At 40.4% G+C, this 21,547-nt stretch overlaps 1 protein-coding gene across 16 annotated transcripts in view; it reads right to left on the reverse strand.

The window, feature by feature from the left end:
- Positions 1-60: 60 nt before the first annotated feature.
- The window catches only part of PPIP5K1 (diphosphoinositol pentakisphosphate kinase 1), a 48,785-nt gene continuing 27,298 nt past the window's right edge, over positions 61-21,547 (reverse strand). For 13 of the 16 annotated variants that reach the window (XM_055316906.1, XM_055316903.1, XM_055316899.1 and 10 more), the window contains 3 exons: positions 18,537-18,674; positions 8,537-8,650; positions 61-2,960 (listed from right to left, as the gene is read on the reverse strand). In XM_055316906.1, coding sequence (XP_055172881.1) covers positions 2,011-2,960; positions 8,537-8,650; positions 18,537-18,674 — 1,202 coding nt within the window. In that variant the 3' untranslated portion in view covers positions 61-2,010. Of the gene's footprint in view, positions 2,961-8,536; positions 8,651-18,536; positions 18,675-20,146; positions 20,330-21,547 lie in introns of all 16 variants that reach the window. The other 3 variants (XM_055316901.1, XM_055316910.1, XM_055316900.1) reach the window with 3 other exon arrangements.

Below are 21,547 nucleotides of genomic sequence, written 5' to 3' on the forward strand. Positions count from 1 at the left end.
GCTTTTTCTGACTCTAAACATTGCTTAGTTGCTGGGCCTTGGCTTCTACCTCTCTGCTTCTCCCAGCATTGTCATTTATCTCAATGTCTTTGAAAACTGGAAGCAACTCCAGGACCTAGGGAAGCCAAAAAACAGGATGGATGAAGGGAGAAAAAGATATGGGGAGCCAGCATAATTTCTGAAAATGAGAACACTGGAGTATGAGGAAGAGGGACCTAGAGTGGGGAGATACATTTGGTTTGGGGGAGGGAAGAGGGGCAGGGGTTCTGGGAAGAGAATCAGCATACTTTGGGGTCAAGAGCTGTGGACTGAACAACCAGCATTAGATACCCTGGATAAGGGAACACCAAAGAGGCAAAGAGTTGAGAAGCCCTAAGAGATCCAGAGCCTGTTTAGGTTGTAAAGAGCACTCACCAGTGCAGTTAGGACTTCCACTGAGTAAATGCTGGATTTTGCCCTGCAGGGAAACCCTTTATAGTCCTGGGTATATCAAGAGAGGCCAAGTTGTGAATGTAAATATATGGGGAAGGGGATATTCCAGCCCTCCCAGGGTTCTGGGCTTTCCAGATTTAAATATGTCAATGAGGTAAAGAAAGACCATAACCCCTCTATATCAGCTCCTCCTGCCAATTACTCTAAAGCATCAGAGTGAAAAATTAAGAGCGTGATTCCAAGGATCTGGTGAGAAAGCAAGTATCCAACTGGTGCTTCACAGAGAAAGTCTCTCCCTAACACTACTCATTGAAGACATTTTGGGATGGTGGGCTGACTGCCATAGGGACCTCCTAGGATGCCTGATCTCTTTATTTTATAATCCCTTCTCATTCAACTACAGCAGCTTTTGACAGGTTTAGATCAATTCAGTCATAGACGTGATGGATTTATAGATTTATAGTGAATTCTTGAATTCACAAGAACATCATCACCACCATCACCATTCTTATTATTTCATATTTATTGAGCACTCATAATGTTCTGGCCACCCCACTCCAGTGACTGCATTACTCCTGCTACTCATGCCCATTCCCATCCCCATATCTTTGGGAAAAGCTTCATAATCACACCTGACCCTAAAGACACAATGATAAAAGGACAAACTTTCTGGGGACCCTGGAGTGTTTGGTCTTTGGCCAGTCTGTCCCTGGCACTACTACAGAAATATATATAATCTTTCCTCATGTCTATACAATATTGATCTCTGCTGATTGCTTAAAATACAACCTGATTTTCTCTACTACATCATCTCTTAAGCCAAGTAGCCCCACAACAAAAAGAGGTCCAGCTTCACAGATTGGCCAAGAACTCCCAGAGCATTTTAAGTAGTTACTCTTAAATTTTCACAGCAGTCTAATATATATTTTTACCCTGGAGCTATTGCCCAGAGGAACAGGACTGGAGCAGAGGGGGTACCTGGGATGATCTATAAAACACCCACAAGCCCAATCTAAAGATTAGATTAGTGGCCACAATGGATGTTTGTTTGGGAAGGGGACTCTTTTTTCTCAGACATTTCAGACAGACATCCTGGGCCCACCTGAGGAGTGCTAGCAAAGACAAGAAAAGACAAGAGTTCTCCTGAATGCACATACGGTCTAAGGGTACCTTGTGAAGTTGTGAATATTACCCCAGAAAAGTGAAGATCTTGGAGGCCCCTTTTGTACTTGCTGTCCCCAGATGGTGTCTTCAGCAGTTAAGTGGCATTTCCTTCAACAATCTGGAATTTCCTGGGATACTCAGAGGAGGATGAGTAATGAGAGATCTGCCTACCCCTTGATGGAAATCCTATTCAAATCTAATGGCCATGTGAGGAGTCAATGGCTGCTTTGAACACAAAATTGGCTCCTTCCCAAGCCCAGCTCTGGCACAGTTCTTGGCTTCATGCCAAGAGGACTGCTTCCTCAGACACCTCTGGTGAGATCCAAGGTCTTACAATGGCAGGTGAGTTAGCCAACAGAAAAAGTTGCTAGCTCAAATAGCTGGTATAGTGTTTTACCACTAATGAGAACATGATTAATCACATGTTGCTGGTGGGAGGGGTGAGTACTGGTCATGGGCCAAAGACTGGCTCTGAGGGTTTGGATCACTAGATAGATACTGGGCTTGGGGAATATCCTCTCCAGGCAGCTGGTCAATAACCTCAGGGACCACCCAGGACTGCTGATTAATCTCAGGGACTTCCTGGACCTGCAGATCATCCTCCCCAGGGAACTCTTGGGATGGTTTATCAACCTCAGGAATGTCCTGAGACAATAGATTGATTGCAGAAGCCTCTTGGGCCAGCCTGCCAACCTCTACAAAGAATTCCTGGCATGGCTGGCTGAACTCCTCAGGGGTCTCTTGGGCTGGCCTGCCAACTTCCACATGGATTTCCTGGACCAAGTCATGAACCCCTACAGGGAACCCATGGGCCAGCCTGCCAACCTCCACGGGGACATCCAGGGATGGCTGGCTGACCTTCTCAGGGTTCTTCTGGCAAAGCTGGCAAGCATCCTCAGACATTTTCTGGCACAGTTGGCTTGCCTTTTGGCATGGCTGGTGGATCTGAGGGACCTCCTGGCATATCTGGTCAATGCTGTCATGGTTCTCCTGGCATGGTTGGCCAATGTCAGGGACCTCTTGACAAGGCTGGCTGACCTCTTCAGGGATGTCCTGGCATGGCTGGCTGATGTCAGGGACCTCCTGGCATGTCTGGCTGATCTCCTCAACAACCTCCTGGCATGGCTGGCTGGTTTCCACAAGTGGTTCCTGTGAAGATTGGCTTGGTTCAAAAGGCTCTTGCACCCCTTCAATGGGGAACTCTTGTTCTCCATTCCTGGGGAGCATCCCAAGGCCTTGATGTTCTTCAATCATGTGTGAACTTACAGAAGGTTGATCACTAAAGCCAAAAGGACAGTTACCATCCACTGCAGTAGGGGAGGAAGGACCAGCACTGGACACAGTGCTGGAAGGGCCACTGCTATCTGTAAAATAAAGTCAGGAGACCAAGTCAGGCAAGCTGGAAGAATAGGCTCTATTTATGTATATAGCTGAAATGGTCTTTTTTTTTTTTAAAGATTATTTATTTATTTATTCATAGAGACACAGAGAGAGAGGCAGAGACACAGGCAGAGGGAGAAGCAGGCACCATGTAGAGAGCCTGACGCGGGACTCGATCCAGGGTCTCCAGGATCACACCCCAGGCTGCAGGTGGCGCTAAACCGCTGCGCCACCGGGGCTGCCCAGCTGAAATGGTCTTGAGGAAAGACAGTCTGAATTCTTCCTAAACTGTACAAAGACTGCTCAATTAGCACAGCTTAGGAACTGTTGTTCTGGCCTAATGTACATAACAGGAGTATACAGGAGCACTAAGGTACTTCTAAGACTTCAAGAGAGAGTACTGAGACCCACTTCATCCAGTTCTTTCACAAATGTACCCCCACCCCAACTCTGAATTCCCATGGTCATTCCTACTTTGGAAACATACCATGGTGTATCCCAGTGGCTCATAATTAAGGGTATGTATCAAAATTATGGGATATTTTTTAAAAATACAAATTTCTAGGTTCTATTACTGGAGATTCTAATTCTGTAGGTTTAGGGTAAATGTGTGGGGTGAAGAGGGAATGAGGGCACTGTATTTTGTTGAAACACTCCCAATTAAATCTGATGTACATCTTTTGTTAATAATCATTTCTTTAAAGCAATCAACATATTTCTGGGGCAAAGGTAATCATTGTTTATGGCCCAAGAGATAATTAAGCAGGAGAATGTAGAAAAATCTTGTGAATGAGAACAGAAGGAAGGAAAATTACCTGAAAATGGAGGACTGCCATGGAATCTCTAAATGGCAGATTCTTAATTAACCTTTCTGGGGGGTCACTGAACCCTTTGAAATTCTAATGACAGTCATGGACTATCTTCCCAGAAAAATGTACATCTGGATATTCACACTAATCTTCATAAATAATTCCTAGGGTTCAAATACTTTACCCTGAAATCCATCCATGGATCTAATGTTTAGACCTTCTAAGTCTTGGGACACACAGTGGTATAGGATTGTGAATGTTATAGACATATACAACATAAAAATTAATTACCCAAATACTTACAGTAATAAAATGAAGGGCTTAGAGCCTTCAATTACTCTGTGGGACAATTCCTACTCCAATCTCTGCTACTTCATTGACCTCTAGTAGGGGACTAATCTACTTTTCTTTTTGTAAATGTATTTATTAGTGGTACTGTAACTTTATATTTAAAGCACTCTGATATCAATAATGATACGTTTTGGATACAGGGGACATCTGAATATCCTGTCATCCAAGAGAACCTGGGAAAGTTGGCAAGCCTGAGCCTACAAAGGCTGAATCAGTCATTTAGTTTAGGGTATGCCAGTTCTCTCTTTTCTGTAAAGAACCACAGAGGCATGCTTCAAGCAGAAGAAAGAGGAACATGGTTTCAGCCAACAAGCCCTATTTAGGGCAGACAAACCCTAAAGAAAATATTTACCAATGAGGCTACACACCTCAAAGCGGTGAGTCAAAGGTCTGATAGTAGATTAAACACAAGAAGAAAAAGAAAAGAGTTCACCCAAGAACAGAAGTAGCCTTAATATTCAGTTAAGTAGTTTAATTTAGGCAAAGCAGCAGAAGTAGAAGGGGCACCTGGGTGGCTCAGTTGGTAAAGTGTCTGCCTTGGGCTCAGGTCATGATCTCAGGTCATGATCAAGCCCCACATTGGGCTCCTTGCTCAGCAAGGAATCTGCTTCTCTCGCTGCCCCTCCCCCTTGTGCTTGCTCTCTTTCTCTCTCAGATAAACACATTTTTTAAAAATTAAAAAAAAAAAAGAGAGAGAGAGAGAGAAGCAGAAGCAGGAGAAAGATGCTTTCCAGAAGCAGCCAGAGCAATCTTGAACACAGCTGGAGGTATCACAATTCCAGATTTCAAGACATACTACAAAGCTGTAGTAATCAAAACAGCACTGACACAAAAATAGACTCATAGATCAATGAAACAGAATAGAGACCCATGCTTATGTGGTTAAATCTAAGAAAGGAAGCAAGACTATACAATGGGGGGAAAACAGTATCTTCAAAAAATGGTGCTGGGGGGCAGCCCGGTTTAGCGCCGCCTGCAGCCCAGGTGTAATCCTGGAGACCCTGGATCGAGTCCCATGTGGGGCTCCCTGCACGGAGCCTGCTTCTCCCTCTGCCTGTGTCTCTGCCTCTCTCTCTCTCTCTCTCTCTCTCTCATGAATAAATAAATAAAATCTTTTTAAAAAAATGGTGCTGGGAAAACTGGACAGCTACATGCAAAAGAATGAAACTGAACCACTTTCTGACACCATACACAAAAATAAACTCAAAGTGGATCAAGGACCTAAATGTGAGAACTGACATCATAAAAATCCTAGAAGAGAGCACAGGCAGTAATCTGACATTGGTTATAGCAACCCTGTTTTAGATATGTCTTCTGAGGCAAGGGAAACAAAAGGAAAAATAAACTATTGGGACTCTATAAAATAAAAAACTTTTGCACAACAAAGGAAACCATCAACAAAACAAAAAGGCAACCTACTGAATGGGAGAAGATATTTGCAAATGATATATCCAATAAAGGGTTAGTATCTAAACTACATGAAGAACATACACAACTCAACACCACCACCACCACCACCACCACCACCACCCCTGCCCAACCAAATAATCTAATTAAAAAATGGGCAGGAGTGTCTGGGTGGCTCAGTTGGTTGAGCATCTGTCTTCGCTTGGGTCATGATCCCAGGTCCTGGGATTGAGCCCCATATCAGGTTCCCTGGTCAGTAGTGAGCCTGCTTCTCCCTCTCCCTCTGTTGCTCCCCGCTGCCTGTGCTTGCTCTCTTTCTGTCAAATAAATAAATAAAATATTTTTAAAAAAATGGGCAGGGGACCTGAATAGACATTTTTCCATAGAAGACACACAGATGGCCAACAGACACATGCAAAGAGACTCAACATCACTAAACATCAGGGAAATGCAATGAAGACCACAATAAGACATCATCTTAAACCTGTCAGAATAGCTAGAATCAGAAAATAAGAAATAACATACAATGCTGTATGTTAACTAACTGGAATTAAAATTAATTTTTTTTTTACAAGACAAGAAATAAGTGTTGGCGAGCATGCGAAGGAAAAGGAACCCTTGTGCACTGCTGGTGGGAATATAAATTGGTATAGCCCCTACAGAAAACAGTATGGAGGTTCCTCCAAAAATTAAAAATAGAAATATCATATGATGCAATAATTCCACAATGAATATTTACCCAAAGAAAATGAAAACTTTAATTTCAAAAGATATATGTATCCCTATGTTTATTGTAGCATTATTTACAATAGCCAAGTTATGGAAGCAGCCCATTGTCCACCAAGAGATGTCTACCAATAGATGTCTGTGATAAAGAAGATGCACATATATACATGATGGAATATTCCTCAACCATGAAAAGGATGAGATTTTACCATTTGTGACAATATGGATGGACCTAGAGGATACTATGCTAAGTGAAATAAAGGAAGACAAATACCATTGATATATATAGAATCTAAAAAATAATAAATAAGCAAATAAAAAGCAGAATCAGACCTAAAATACAGGGAATAAGTTGATGGGGAGGCGGTGGTGGGAGGCTGGACAAATGAGTGAAGGGGAGTGGGGGATCCACGCTTCAAGTTATGGAATGAATAAATCACACGAACGAAAAGTACAATATAGGGAATACAGTGAATGGTATTGCAATAGCATTATATTGTGAAGGATAGTAGCTAAACTTGTATTGCTCATAGCAAAATATATAGACTTGTTGAACCAGTATGCTGCATAATATTGTATATAACTATACTCAAATTTAAATATATATAATTATTTTTAAAGATTTTATTTTTATTTATTCATGAGAGACACATAAAGAGGCAGAGAAAGAACAGGCTCCCCACAGGGACCCTAATGTGGGACTTGATCCTCAGACCCCAGGATCATGCCCTGAGCTAAAGGCAGATGCTCAACTGCTGAGCCACCCAGGAATACCTAAATATATATATATATATTATTTTAAAAGATATTTAAAAAGATAATATATATATTATTTTAATAATATATTAAATGTTATTTTAAAAAGAAAATATATATATATTATTTTAATAATATATTAAATATTATTTTATTTTATTTTTTTTTAAATAGTTTTTTTTTTTAATTTTTATTTATTTATGATAGTCACAGAGAGAGAGAGAGAGGCAGAGACACAGGCAGAGGGAGAAGCAGGCTCCATGCACCGGGAGCCCGACGTGGGATTCGATCCCGGGTCTCCAGGATCGCGCCCTGGGCCAAAGGCAGGCGCTAAACCGCTGCGCCACCCAGGGATCCCTTAAATATTATTTTAAAAAGAGACTTCCAGGGGCACAAAACCATAAATATTCCAGGAGAGGGATAAAAGAAGCAATGGCGAGGTGAATATAAGATAATCTAAAATTTGGGAGAAGTATTCTTGGTGTCAGGAAGGAAGGTTTCTTCTGCATACAGGGTACCAATTCTGCAACTGTTTAACTCAATGCTGAAATATGAATCTTTGCTTCAGTCCTATCCAAATAAAATAATAAAAGCCATGTTTGACTTTAGTTATTTCCTGGAGGCAGGTTGAATAAGGAAAAGATTTTTTCCATCACTGGTGTCTCTGGTCCTTATCCTCCCTCTGAATGTCACTGGTACCTCTCCTTCCCTACAATTACCCTAAGAACTCCTTGTGACTCCACTATCCACATTGTTGCCAAGGAAAATTAGTGATAGGCCAGGAAATGAATGAATGAATGAATGGGTGAATGAATGAATTTATTGAGAGAGAAAGAGAGAGAGCATGAATGAACACCAATGCAAGAGGCAGAAGGAAACAGAATCCACAGTGAGTATGGAGCCCAACATGGGGCTCAATCTCACAACTCTAAGATCATGCCCTTAGCCTAAACCAAGAGTTGAACACTTAACCCACTGTGCCACCCAGGTGCACCTTGTGATAGGCTAGAGCTTATAAAGAAGAGATGGGAAGAAGCAGCACCTCAACTTGAACTACTAGTTGAGATCAGACACCTTGAGAAAAGGGACATGTGGAAAGTAGTAGCAGATTCTAGTTTCCTTCTCCCAGCTTTTCTATATATTCAAGTTTCCTCTCAACTCATCTCTCAACTTCCTCTCAAGTCATCTATACTTGAGAAAGCTGTAGAGACCACATGGGAATCTGAGGAAGGTGAAGTTTCTATCCTTTGTTCCCCGAAGCACCCTCTGGGACACTATCTTTTAGGTGCCTCTCCACTGAAACAGAGAAAGGCCATGAGGGTGGAGATAATGAGACAAGGTAAACAGATCCTCCCTTCACCTTGGAAACAGCAGGTGAGACTGCTTCCCCTACAGGCTATTCCTGGTCTTTCAACCCTCATCTTCATTTCCCTCATGAAACAGGTCTCTCATTCATCAATCCCTCCATCCCTCTTGACCTTTCTCCACAGAGTTCCAAAAGGATTACTTACACCAAGGGGGCTTCTCAGAGCGCTGCCGAAGTTGTAGGGTAGGTGAATGAAGAGTACGGGGTGGGGAAAATGGGCTATCTGAGGCTTGGTTGCTGTGCATAGAGTCAAAGAGGGCTGGACAGAGCAGGGAGAGAAAAGGAAGGGAAAAAAAAAAGAGTTTGAGGAAGCATTCAAGAAACACAGGTTCTCAACATAAATCAAAACCAACTTACACATTTTCAGGCTGAAAAGTAGCATTTCCTAAGGACCCTTCACACAAACCATTTTTAATATTTAAACTTTATATTATGAATATTTTTCAACATTTTTTGTTCCCTCCTCCATCCCCCCTTTTTAAAAAAAGGTGAAAAACTATTACAATTCATGCTGATATCTTCATCTCCTGTATTTACCACATCAACATGTTAACATTTTGCCATATTTGTTTCACCCATTTCTTCATGCTGAAGTTCTTTTTAAAAAATGACAGGCATTATGAAACATTTCACCTCTAAATACATCAATATGCATCTCTAAGATATAAGGAATTTTTCCTACATACCCACACACCATGAACAAACCTAACAAAATTTAAAAGTAATACTCTAATTAATAGCCAATTCATATTCAAAATTCCCATTATTCCCAAACTATCTTTTATAATATCTGAACATGAATCATGCATTGCATTTTATGTCTCCAAGGTCTCTTAATCTAGAATATTATCCCTACACACACCATTTATTTTTCTTAAAGTGACTTTTTTAAAAAGGTTTTTATTTATTTATTTGAGAGAGAGAGAGAACGTGCACATGATCGGGGGAAGGGGCAGAGGGAGAGGGAGAGATCTCAAGTGGATTCCCTACTGAGCATGGAACCTGACATGTGGCTCAGTCCCATGACCCGGAGCCAAAATCAAGAATTGTATACTTAACCAACTGAGCCACTCAGATGCCCCTCAAAGTGACTTTTTGATAAGAACAGATCAGTTATGTCACAGAACTATATCATCTCACATTCTGGATTTGTGTGATTGCTCCCTCATAGAATCATTTAACTTATTTCACTATTGCTTGTATTTCCTATAAACTGGAAGTTAGATATAAAAGGCTTGATTAGATTATTCAGTTTAAACAACTTTGGTGGATCCCTGGGTGGCGCAGCGGTTTGGCGCCTGCCTTTGGCCCAGGGCGCGATCCTGGAGACCCGGGATCGAGTCCCACGTCGGGCTCCCGGTGCATGGAGCCTGCTTCTGTCTCTGCCTCTCTCTCTCTCTCTCTGTGACTATCATAAATAAATAAAAAAAAATTTAAATAAAGAAAATAAAATAAACAACTTTGGTAAAAATACCAAATAGGTGCCAAAGAGGTGAGAGGTGATCCTATGTACTTTATATTATGTCATACGAGGCACATAATATCTCACTGTCCCTCTAATTAAAGCTAAGTTTGCTAACTGGGTTAAAGTGGTAGCCACAAGATCTCACCACTGTAAAGTTTTCCCCTTCTGATTAGAGGTAATCTTTTGGTACTACAAAACCCCATCAACATTTTACCTAATTGTGTTAGTATTCATTGATGATTCTTAATTATTTAAGTGGTGATTTTCTATTTCTATCAATCCTCCAACATTTACTAGCTGGCATATTTTCTGTAAAGAAGAGCTTTTCCCCTTCAACTGAGGTTATTTGATTACATTAAACTGCAGTTCTTACTGAAAAAGGAGAATAAGTGTTTCCTTTTTTTAAAAAAATATTTTATTTATTTGAGAGAGAGGGGGAAATCATGAGCAGGGAGAAGGACAGAGGGAAAAGCAGACTCCCTGCTGAGCAGAGAGCCAGAATGTGGGGCTCAGGCCCAGGACCCTGGGATCATGACCTGTGCCAAAGGCAGACGCTTAACTGAGTGAGCCACCTAGGCACTCATGTGTTTGTTTCCTTTTAATTAGTTTTCAGAGAAAAGAGGTAGTGAAAAGTATTCTCCAATTGTGGCAGATGATAATTATTTTATTTTTGGTTTCTTTTTTGTAGAATTATTTACTTATTATTTATTATGAGTGCATGGATCTTTATATATTCGTATACTTTACTCAATTACAGTAAATTATTCTTTTGAATGCTAAAATGTTCCAGTTATGGTCAGTAGGAACCTCTTCAGGCTTGACTGCTTCCTTGCTTTTGTTATAACACGCCTTGGGACCAGTTTGTATTTTTCTTGCCCTAGACTATGCCTTCTCAATGAAATTGGTTCCTGGTGAGGGTAAAAAAATCTTAGATATTCAACTGGTTTGTAGTCCATCACATAGTCATGAACCATACACAGATATATACTGTATATTTGTGGTATTAAAATTCCAGGTAGTAGGGGGTTGCTAGGGGAAAAAAATCTCTAAAAAGACTGAGGTAGGGGGTATGAACATGGGATATTTAGGTCTTCTTTAATTTATTTCAGCAATGTTTTGTATTTTTCAGTGTACAAATCTTTAAACTTCTTGGTTAAATTTGTTCCCAGGTATTTTATTCTTTTGGATGCTATTATAAATTGTATTTTTTTTAAATTTCCTTTTTGGATTGTTCATTGCTGGTATCTAGAAACAAAATCTATTTTTGTGAGCTGATCTTGTATCTTGCAACTGGGCTGAATTTGTTCATTAGTTCTGGAAGTTTTTTTTTGAGGACTCTGCCTTTTTTCTATATAGGACCATGTCGTCTGCAAAAAGAGATAGTTTTACTTTTTCCTTTCCAATTTCTATGCTATTTTTTTCCTTGCCTAATTGCTCTAAAATTACCAAATTAGGGCAGCCCCAGTGGCTCAGCGGTTTAGCACTGCCTGCAGCCCAGGGCCTGATCCTGGGGACCCGGGATTGAGTCCCAGGTCGGGCTCCCTGCGTGGAGCCTGCTTCTCCCTCTGCCTGTGTCTCTGCCTCTCTCTCTCTGTGTGTCTCTCATGAATAAATAAAAAAAAATCTTTAAAAAAAATAAAATAAAATTACCAAAATAATATTGAACAATAATGGTGAATGTGGGCATCCTTGTCTTGTTCCTGATCAGAGAGGGAAAGGTTTCACCATTGAGTATGATGTGCACTATGGGTTGTGCATAAATATTCTTTATCATTTGAAGAAGTTCCATTCCTAGTATGCTGGACATTTTTATCATGAAAGGGTAGTGGATTTTATCAAATGGTTTTCTATGTCAATTGAGATGATTGTTTCTCCTTTGTTCTTTTAATGTAGTATATTACACTGTCTTTCTTATGTTGAATTACCCTTGCCTTCTAGAGATAAATCTCACTTTGTCAACTTGCTGTTGGATTTAGCTAGCTAGTATTGTGTTGAGAATTTTTGCTTCTGGGGCTCCTGGGTGGCTCGATTGTTAAGCATCCAATTCTTGATTACAGCTCTGGTCTTGATCTCAGGGTTGTGAATTCAAGCCTCCTGCTGGGCTCCACACTGGGTATGAAGCCTACTTAAAAAAAACACAGAGAATTTTTGCTTCTATATTCATAAGGGATATAGGTCTGTAGTTTTCTTATGGTGTCTCTGGCTTTAGTATCAAGGTAATGCTGACTTCGTAGAAAGTGTTTCCTCCTCTTCTATTTTTTGGAAAAGTGTGAAAAAAAAACAAACACGTTAATTCTTACTGTTTGGTAGATTTCACCAGTGAAGCTATCTTGTCCTGGACTTTTCTTTGTTTTTTTTTTTTTTTTTTTTTTTTATGACAGTCACAGAGAGAGAAGGAGAGAGAGGCAGAGACACAGGCAGATGGAGAAGCAGGCTCCATGCACCAGGAGCCCGACGCGGGACTCGATCCCGGGTCTCCAGGATCGCGCCCTGGGCCAAAGGCAGGCGCCAAACCGCTGCGCCACCCAGGGATCCCTGGACTTTTCTTTGTTGAAAGTTTTTCTAGGGGTACCTGGGTGGCTCAGTCGGTTAAGTAGCTGCCTTTCGCTAGCTTCATGATCCCAGGATGGAGTCCTGCATCAGGCTTCCTGCTCCTTGGGGGGCCTGCTTCTCCCTTTCCCACTCCCCCTGCTTGTGTGCTCCCTCTCTCTGTGAAATAAATAAAATCTTTTTTAACAAATAAAAAGAAAAGTTTTTCTTCTACTGATTCAGTCTTTTCCTGTGTTATGGGTTGTGTTCAGATTTTCCATCTCTTCTTGGGTCACTTTTTGTGGGTTTCTAGGAATTTGTTCATCTAGGTTATCTAATTCACTGGCATACAATTGTTTATAGTACTCTCTTATAATCCTTTTTATTTCTGTAAGGTCAGTAGCAATGTCCCCACTTTTATTCCTCATTTTGGTTATTTGCATCAACACTCGCTTTTTATAAGTCTGCTAAAGATTTGTCAATTTTGTTGATTTTTTTCAAAGAGCCAACTTTTGGGTTTGTTGACTCTTTCCGTTTTCTATTCTTTACTTCTTTTATCTCTGTTCTAATCCTTATTATTTTATTCTTTCTATGAGCTTCGGGTTTAGTTTGCTCTTCTTCTTTTAGTTCCTTAAAGTATATAGTTAGGTTTTTGGTTTATGATCTTTCTTGTGTTTAAGTGTAGGTGTTTACTGCTATAAATTTTCTCAGCCCTGGTTCTGCTGAATTCCGTAACTTCTGGAATGTTGCTTTTTCATTTTCATTCATCTCAAAATATATTCTAATTTCTCTTGTCATTTCTTCCTTGACCCAAAGGTTAAGAATGTGTTTAATTTCTACATACTTGTGAATTTTCCAATTTTTCCAATTTTCCTTCTATTAATGATTTCTAGCACCATTTCACTGTGGTTGGAAAGGATATTTTGTATGATTTCAATTTCTTTTAAAATTCATTTAACTTTTTTTGTGGCCTATCATATGTTCTATACTGGAGAATATTCCATGTGCACTTAAGAAGAATCTGTATTTTGTTGGTAGTAGGATGTTCTTTGTGTCTGTTAGGTTTAGCTGGTTTACACTGTTATTGAAGCTCTGTTCCCCTACTGATCTTCTGTCTGGTTATTTTATCTATTATTAAAGGTGAGATATTGAAGTCTCCAACTATTACTATAGAACTCTACTCCCTTCATTCTGTCAATTTTTGCTTCATATATTTGGGGGCTCTATTGTTGGTGGGTATATGTTTATAGTTTTTGTATGCTCTTGATGAACTGAATTTTTTATCAATATATAATGACCTCTGTCTTTTGTAACAGTTTTTGCCTTAAAGACTATTTTGTCTGACATCAGTATAGTTACCCCAGCTCACATTTGGTCATTATTTGCATGGAATATCTTTTTTCTATCCTTTCACTTTCAACTTATTTGTAATGTTGGATCTAAAGTTTCACATACACAGCATATAGTTGGATGATTTTTTAAAAATTCCATTCTACTGAGATGCCTGGGGGAGTACCATCGGTTGAGTGTTCTACTCTTGGTTTCAGCTCAGGTCATGATCTCAGGATCCTGGGATCAAGCCCTGTGTCAGGCTCCACCTTCAGCAGGGTGTCTGCTAGGGGGTGTCTCTTCCTCTGCTCCCCTCCCTCCATCTCTCTCTCTAAAATAAATAAATCTTTTAAAAAAATCCATTCTGCTAATCTCTTATTTTTTTTAAGGTTTTTTTTAAAAGATTTATTTACGTATTTATTCATGAGAGACACACAGAGAGAGGCAGAGACACAAGCAGAGGGAGAAGTGGGCTCTCTGCAAGGGACCCTGGACCCCAAGATCATGCCCTCAGCTGAAGGCAGATGCTCAACCACTGAGCTACCCAGGCATCCCTTTTTTTTTTTTTTTAAGATTTTATTTCTTTATTTGAGGGAGAAAGAGAAAGCATGAGCAGAGGGAGAGGCAGAGGGAGAAGCAGGCTCCTTGCTGAGCAGGGAGCCAGGCACAGGGCTTGCTTGATTCTAGGACCCTGGGATGACAACTTGAGCCAAAGGTAGACATTTAACTGAACTACCCAGGCACCCTAATCTCTGTCTTTTAACTGGAGAGTTTTATTCATTTACATTTAGAGTAATCACTGATAAGAAAGGGCTTTATTCTGTTATTTCACTATTTTTTTTAAAGATTTTATTTATTTATTCACGAGAGACACAGAGAGAGAGAGGCAGACACAGGCAGAGGGAGAAGCAGACTCCATGCAGGGAGCCCGATATGGGACTTGATCCCGGGTCTCCAGGATCACAACCCTGGCTGAAGGCGGCACTAAACTACTGAGCCACCCGGGCTGCACACTATTTGTTTTTTATACATCTTCTAATTTATTTTGTTCCTCATTTCCTCCTTTACTATCATTTCTGTGTTTAATTGATATTTCTGTAGTGTTCCATCTTGATTCCTTTCTTATTCCCTTTTCTGTATATTTTTTAGACATTCTCATATTGATTACTGTGGAGATTACAATTAACATCCTAAACTTATAACAATCTTTTTTTAATTCATGGCAATTTAGCTTCAATAACATTCAAAAACTTTGCTCTGGGCAGCCCAGGTGGCTCAGTGGTTTGGCACCTGCCCTCAGCCTGGGGCGTGATCCTGGGGTCCTGAGATTGAGTTCTACGTCGGGCTCCCTGCCCTCTGCCTGTGTCTCTGCTTCTCTGTGTCTCTCATGAATAAATAAATTTTAAAAATCTTAAAAAAAAATTTTTTTTGCTCCTACAAAGTACAGTCCTCACCTTATGTTATTGTCACAAACTATATCTTTATATAATGTATGCCTGTTAATACAGTCTTGTAATGATTTTATTCATTTGAGTGTTAAGTCATATATGAAACAAAAAGAGGAGTTACAAACCAAAAATATAGTAATGTTGACATTTATATATACCAATGTAGTTATCTTTACCAGGGTTCTTCATTTTTTCGTATGGTATCAAGCCACTATCTAGTGTACTTTTATTTCAGCCCAAAATGCTTTCAGCATTTCTTGTAAAGCAGGTTTACTAGTGACAAAACTCCCTCAACTTTTATTTATCTGGGAATGTCTTAATTTTTTTCTTCATTTCTGAACAGTTCTGCTAGATAAAGAATTCATGGTTGGGGGGTATCATTGTTAATTTTATTAAAGATCCCTTTTGTGTTACAAACTGCTTTTGTCTTGCTACTTTCAAGATTTTCTCTATCTTCTGACAATTTGATGATAATGTATCTCAGTGTGGATCTCTTTGAATTTATCATTATTTGTGTTTGAACTATTTAATGTATAGATTTGTGTATTTATCAAATTTGAGAAGTCTTCAGAGCCATTATTCCTTCAAATATTTTTTCAGCCTCTTTCTCTCTTCTCCTCCCGGGACTCCCATTTATGTACATGTTGGTAGTCTTGATGGTGTCCCACAAATATCTTTAGCTAATTTTTTCCTCATTCTTTTTTCGTTCTCCTCAGACTAGACACTTAAAAATGATTTCTCTTTAATTTTGTTGATTTTTTCTTCTGCGTGCTCATATCTTCTAAGAAATCCTTAGTGAAGGCAGCCCCAGTGGCGCAGCAGTTTAGCGCCACTTGCAGCCCAGGGCGTGATCCTGGGGACCCTGGATCGAGTCCCACATCGGGCTCCCTGCATGGAGCCTGCTTCTCCCTCTGCCTGTGTCTCTGCCTCTCTCTCTGTCTCTCATGAATAAATAAATAAAATCTTAAAAAAAAAAAAAGAAAAGAAATCCTAGTGAATTTTACATTTGTTATATTTTTCTCTTTCAGAATTTGTTTGGTTCCTTTTAATATTTTCTATTGCTTTATTAAAATATTTGTCCAAGTCTAACATCTATGCTTCCTTAGGGACAGTTTCTGTTAATTTCTTCTGTAAATGGACCATACCTTTTTGTATCTTTGCATATCTTATAATGTTTTGTTGAAAACTGGACATTTTGAATAGTTTTCTTAAAGATTTTATTTACTTACTTGAGAGAGCTAGAATCAGAGAGCACAAGTGGGGGGAATGGCAAAGGGAAAGGGAGAAGCAGACTCCTCTGCTGAGCAGGGAGCCTGATGTGGGGCTCAATCCCAGGACCCCAGAATTATGACCTGAGCCAAAGGCAGATGCTTAATAGACTGTGACACCCAGCCACCCTACATCTTGAGTATTATAATTGTGAATATCAGATTATTCCTTCTCCTCAGGGTTTGTTTTCATGGTTTGCTGTAGGCTGTGACTGTTTGTTTAGTAATTTTTCTATTTTTGTGAAGTCTATCTTCTTTGTCATATGTGGTCTCTGAAGTTTCTGTTCCTTTAGCTTGTTTCACAGCTAGTGTTCTGACAAGGATTTCTTTGAATGACAAAAAAAAAGGGGGGAGAGGAAGATGGGGGAAAAGGAAGAAAAGGGGAGTTCTCCTGGTCTTTGCAGATTGGTTCTATGTTGAGTATTTCTTCAACACTTAGCTAAACTGTTTACAAATCCCTCTTAGCCTTCACTTCTTGCTTGTGCTGAGTCTAGAGTTTGGCCAGAAGTAAAATCTTAGGGTCTTCCCATGTGTTTTCTGTGCATGTATCCTTCCCTAGGCAGGAACATGGCTTCTAAATTCCCCAGTATATGTGGGTGCTTCTTAAGCCTTAATTTTCCAAAGAAATTATTTCCTTAAGTTTTCACTCCAGCCTTTCAGTATACTTATTGTTTGCCTCAATTATAATTTTTGCCCCAGGCAGCAGCATGTTGTTCATTTGCATTACAATGTTTTCAAGAAACACTTTCTGCACAGCTACTTTTCTGCCCTGATTCAGTGAAACAAAGGTAAGGACTCTGTGACAGTTTTTCAGGTTAGACAAGTTAGAATAGACAAACATAATTCTTTGAGAATAAAGTCTGTTCTTCTCCCTTTAGAACTAGGGACCAGAGTTCCATACAACCGGTCCTAGAACATGCCCTGCCATCTTTAAGATTGCTGCTAAGGTGAGGGGAGAGGGTAGGATAGGAGATGGTAAAATGATGGGAAGCTTCCTGCCATTCTAAGCTTGCGTCTTTCTTGATTTAGCATTTTCCTGGTTGCTGCAAACTTTTAATTATTTTCCAGAGTTCTGATAAAGCTGATTCTAATAGCTTTTGCTTGATTTTTTGGTGTTTCTGTGGAAGGACAAGCCTTTTGAACAACCTATTGCTTAATTTTTATATTTAGATTTCTGAACCATACAGAGTTTACCTTGGTATATAGCATGAAGCATAAATTCAATTTTAATTTTTTGTCAAATGACTACTCAGTTATGCCAGCTTCATTTATTAGTCTATCTTGGAGTGACTCAGTCAATTAAGCATCTGCCTTTAGCTCAAGTCATGATCTCCAGGGATCAAGCCCCATATTGGGCTCCCTGCTCACCAGGGTATCTGCTTCTCCCTCTCTCTCTGCTCCTCATGCTGTTTCTCAAATAAATAAATAAAATCTTTTTTTAAAAAAAAGTCTGCTTTCCCCCAGTATTTTGAAATGCTAACTTCGCCTACTGCTAGATTTTCTATTTTGTTTGATTGGTCTCTCTGTCTATTCCTTTTCTTTTTTTTTTTAAGGTTTTATTTATTTATTCATGAGAAACAGAGAGAGAGGCGCAGGGATACAGGCAGAGGGAGAAGCAGGCCCCATGCAGAGAGCCCAATGTGGGACTCGATCCCGGGTCTCCAGGATCAGGCCCTGGGCTGAAGGCGGCGCTAAACCGCTGAGCCACCAGGGCTGCCCTCTCGTCTATTCCTGTACAAAAACAACAGTATTTTCATTATAAAAGTTTTATGGGATGTTATAAAGTCTGATAGGGCTAGTAACTTCTCATTACTCTTCCTTTCAAGGTTTTCTTTGGCTACTCTTGCTTGTTTATTTTTCAAAGACAACTTCAGAATCCATTTGTCTGACTTTAGAAAAACATCAGCATTTTTACTGGAATCATGTTAAATTTATAAATTAACTTGGGAAGTTATGTTGTTGAATTGGCCTATGCAATTAAACAATTTTTCAAGTCTACTTCTGTGTCTTTTTGGAGTGCCTATCTTTTTAATTTATTACTCATATTCTAGGAAGCATAAGAGTAGGGACAGAGACAAGGGTACAAGATGAGACTATTCTCCATACCTGCAGATGCCTGTGCTTGGGCATCAGTATGGCGCTGGCAGACTCTACTTAGGAATTCACTCACTTGACGCAGGGAAAGGGCATTATGCAGTGTTTCCAGGGGGTAAATGGTAGGCACCATGGAACATCCTTCAAATCCTGTTAGAAAAGAGATGGGCAAAGTCAATGTTATTCCTGCCAGATATACCCCAACTGTCAAAGGAAGCATGGAGAGTCCCTGAGAGCCATCAGGAGAGTCCATGGCTTTTGGAGTATGGGGTATCCAAGATCTCAAGAGAGGGAACTCTTTAGAGCCCCTACAGGTATCACTTCCAGATGCCCTAAGAAGTCTATCTGCTAAGGCTTCCAAGTGAATCAAATCACCACTTATCCTACCTATGGAGAGCCTGCAATGACTCATGGAAAAATAAATGAATTCCAATAGGTTAAGCACCTACATTGCTCTTACTCTTTCTAGGGGAATAAAACAAAAGTCCAGAGGTAAGGGGTGAAATTGAAGGTCTAAATGAGGTAGGGAGGTCATGGAGCTGGGAAGAAACAGTAGATTTCAGGGTTCATGTAAAGAGAACCAGATTAAGGAGGAATGGAATCTGAAGAAGGATTCATGCAGATTTAGGATATGAGTGGAAAGGCTGGAATATCTGGAAGCAAGCTGGAGTGCATGCAATACACATGAAGCTTAGCCAAGGAAAACCACATGCATGAACAGGCTGGGGGATGGAAGTTCTTTCTTGGTCATTTCCATCACAACAAAGCTTCTCCCTTCTGCTCTCGCTGGAAAACCCCAGACTTGCTAGGATTTCTCTAATTCCATCAGGAAAATGAGGCAAATCCCTAGAAAGAAGAATAAATAACTGATTCTCTGTCTGAACCAAACAATTCCAATGTAGGTTCACTGGTCTGGTTAGGGTGAAGGGAAAATCTAAATATATAACCCTAATCCCAGAGCCTGTTGATGAAAAAAAAAATGTCCCAAATTGGAGGACAAAAAGCATACATCCCAAGCATTTTTCCAGCCCCCAATCTTTCCTGTGTCTCTTTAGAATTCCTTAAAGAAACTAAGAATAGACAGGACAGCAATATCTATGTAAGACATTGCCTCCTGTTCACTAATATCTAGAACCTCTAATTCAAAAGGATCATACCTGACCATCTTCTAACTCTGGCCTTTGTTTGCTTCAAAGATTCAATTAAGACCTTTGTGCCTCAATTTTCCCCTGTAGTCTTATGGCAGGAGCATAGAAGAAGTACATCTCTAGCTCCTCAGAGTGGCTAGAAAAACGTTTGCATTTGAGGATGGTAGTAGCAGAGGGTTATAGAGACAAGAACAGATTTCAGGGCAAGAAACTACTCCTATGCTGAATAGAATTGGGAATGGGTAACATTAGGAGGCAGTAAGGAAGTAGAATAGTAAGGGGATGAGCAGCCAATGCTACAGCTACCAGGCAGTCTGGCCCCAATCCCATATCCAAGCAACTAAAGGCAAGTCACATAACCTTAGGGTAAATAGGAGAAAGGAACAGGTGGACTCTTCTGCCAGAAGTGCAATAAGCAAAGCAGTCAGTCCCAGCCAGGGTAGTGGCAGCAGCCAGCTTGGTGGCAGGGGGTACCGTAGAGGCACTCGGGGTCATCCTGGCCTGAGCGCAGCCAGTTCCGGAAGAGGCGCAGGTGGTAGGAGCACTGGTGCAGGTGATGCGCCAGCGTGGCATCCAAGGAGACTGGCCGGCCCCCTGGACAGTCAGAGGAAAAACTGCGCAGCAACCGGACCACAGGGTGCTGGTCATCCAGCAGCTCTGGAGGGGATGGGGGAGGACCACGGCAGGAAGCACAAAGATAAAGAAAGAGAAGAGGGAAAGACAATGAGGGGGGCACTGAGTGGCACAAGCACTACTGGGAGGTGGGGCCACTCAGCTCCAAGGTGAGCTAAGAGAGAAGCAGAGATGGTCAGAACCAATGGGTGTCTCTTTCAGGGAAGAAGAGTGTCAGCATCATACTAAGTCTAAAAGAAGGGGCCAGTGAGACTTCATCATACAGCAAGGCCCTCCCCCTTTCACTGAGCATAATTAAGTCAGTGCTTATAGACAGCAATCACATCATTCTGAATAGGGGTAAGCTGGCAGTTTTGTGGCTGGAGTCTTGATTAGAGCTCCAGTGTCCCTGATTATCCTTGGACAAACCTTACTTAGGGCCTGCTTCAGACAAATGTATTTATAAAGTTGGTATAGAGAAGCAAAGTTCAAAGTCAGAGAAGAGGATCAAGAATGGTAAAGGGTATCAAGGCAAAGTTTGAAGCTAAAAAGGTTCCTAAAAGCTCAGGCCAAGCCTTCTGGACCAGACTCTATAAAATAGCCATAAATAGGGCTGGTGTTAGGTAGATGGCAAAGGAGATTGACAGAACACCAAGTATGAAGGTCTTTTAAAACAGAGTATGCAAAAAACAGAATCAATGTGTGAAAATGACATTGACTAATCAGCTTTTACTCTTACCCAAATATACAGATTTTTTAAAAATGTTTGCATAAATCTCAGGTTTCGGGGGGACACTGTATCCACTACAGAAGCCAAAAATAGTTAGATAATTTTGTATTTTCTTCCCACTGCTGGTGAGTTTAACTTTGTTCAGCTGGTGAATGGAAAGCTTCAATCTTGAACCACTTGCAATTTTAGCTGCTTGGCAAACTTTGTGGATATATGCAATTCAACTGCAAAAGCTTGAAGGCAGTTAAAGGCATGTGTAAAGGGGCATAGGAAAAACAGAAAAAGATCCTAAGAAAAAGGTATGGGATCTTAAGACCTGATGACAGGACATCGGTATAGAGATGGTAAGTCAAGGTAGCTAAAGATGACTGCTCAGAACTCCCAGACCAGAAGTGGTTCTACAGAGTGATCTTATGAGACTATGGTTTCCAGAGACCTCCGTCTGAAACTCAGGAGCAGTTTCAGCTCTACCTAGGTTCTAACTGTACTCTAGAATATACTGGGCTTGGTAAATCCAATAGGTACTCTAATAT

The sequence above is a fragment of the Nyctereutes procyonoides genome, unplaced genomic scaffold, assembly GCF_905146905.1.
Source record: "Nyctereutes procyonoides isolate TBG_1078 unplaced genomic scaffold, NYPRO_anot_genome, whole genome shotgun sequence".
Taxonomy (NCBI): Eukaryota; Metazoa; Chordata; class Mammalia; order Carnivora; family Canidae; genus Nyctereutes; species Nyctereutes procyonoides.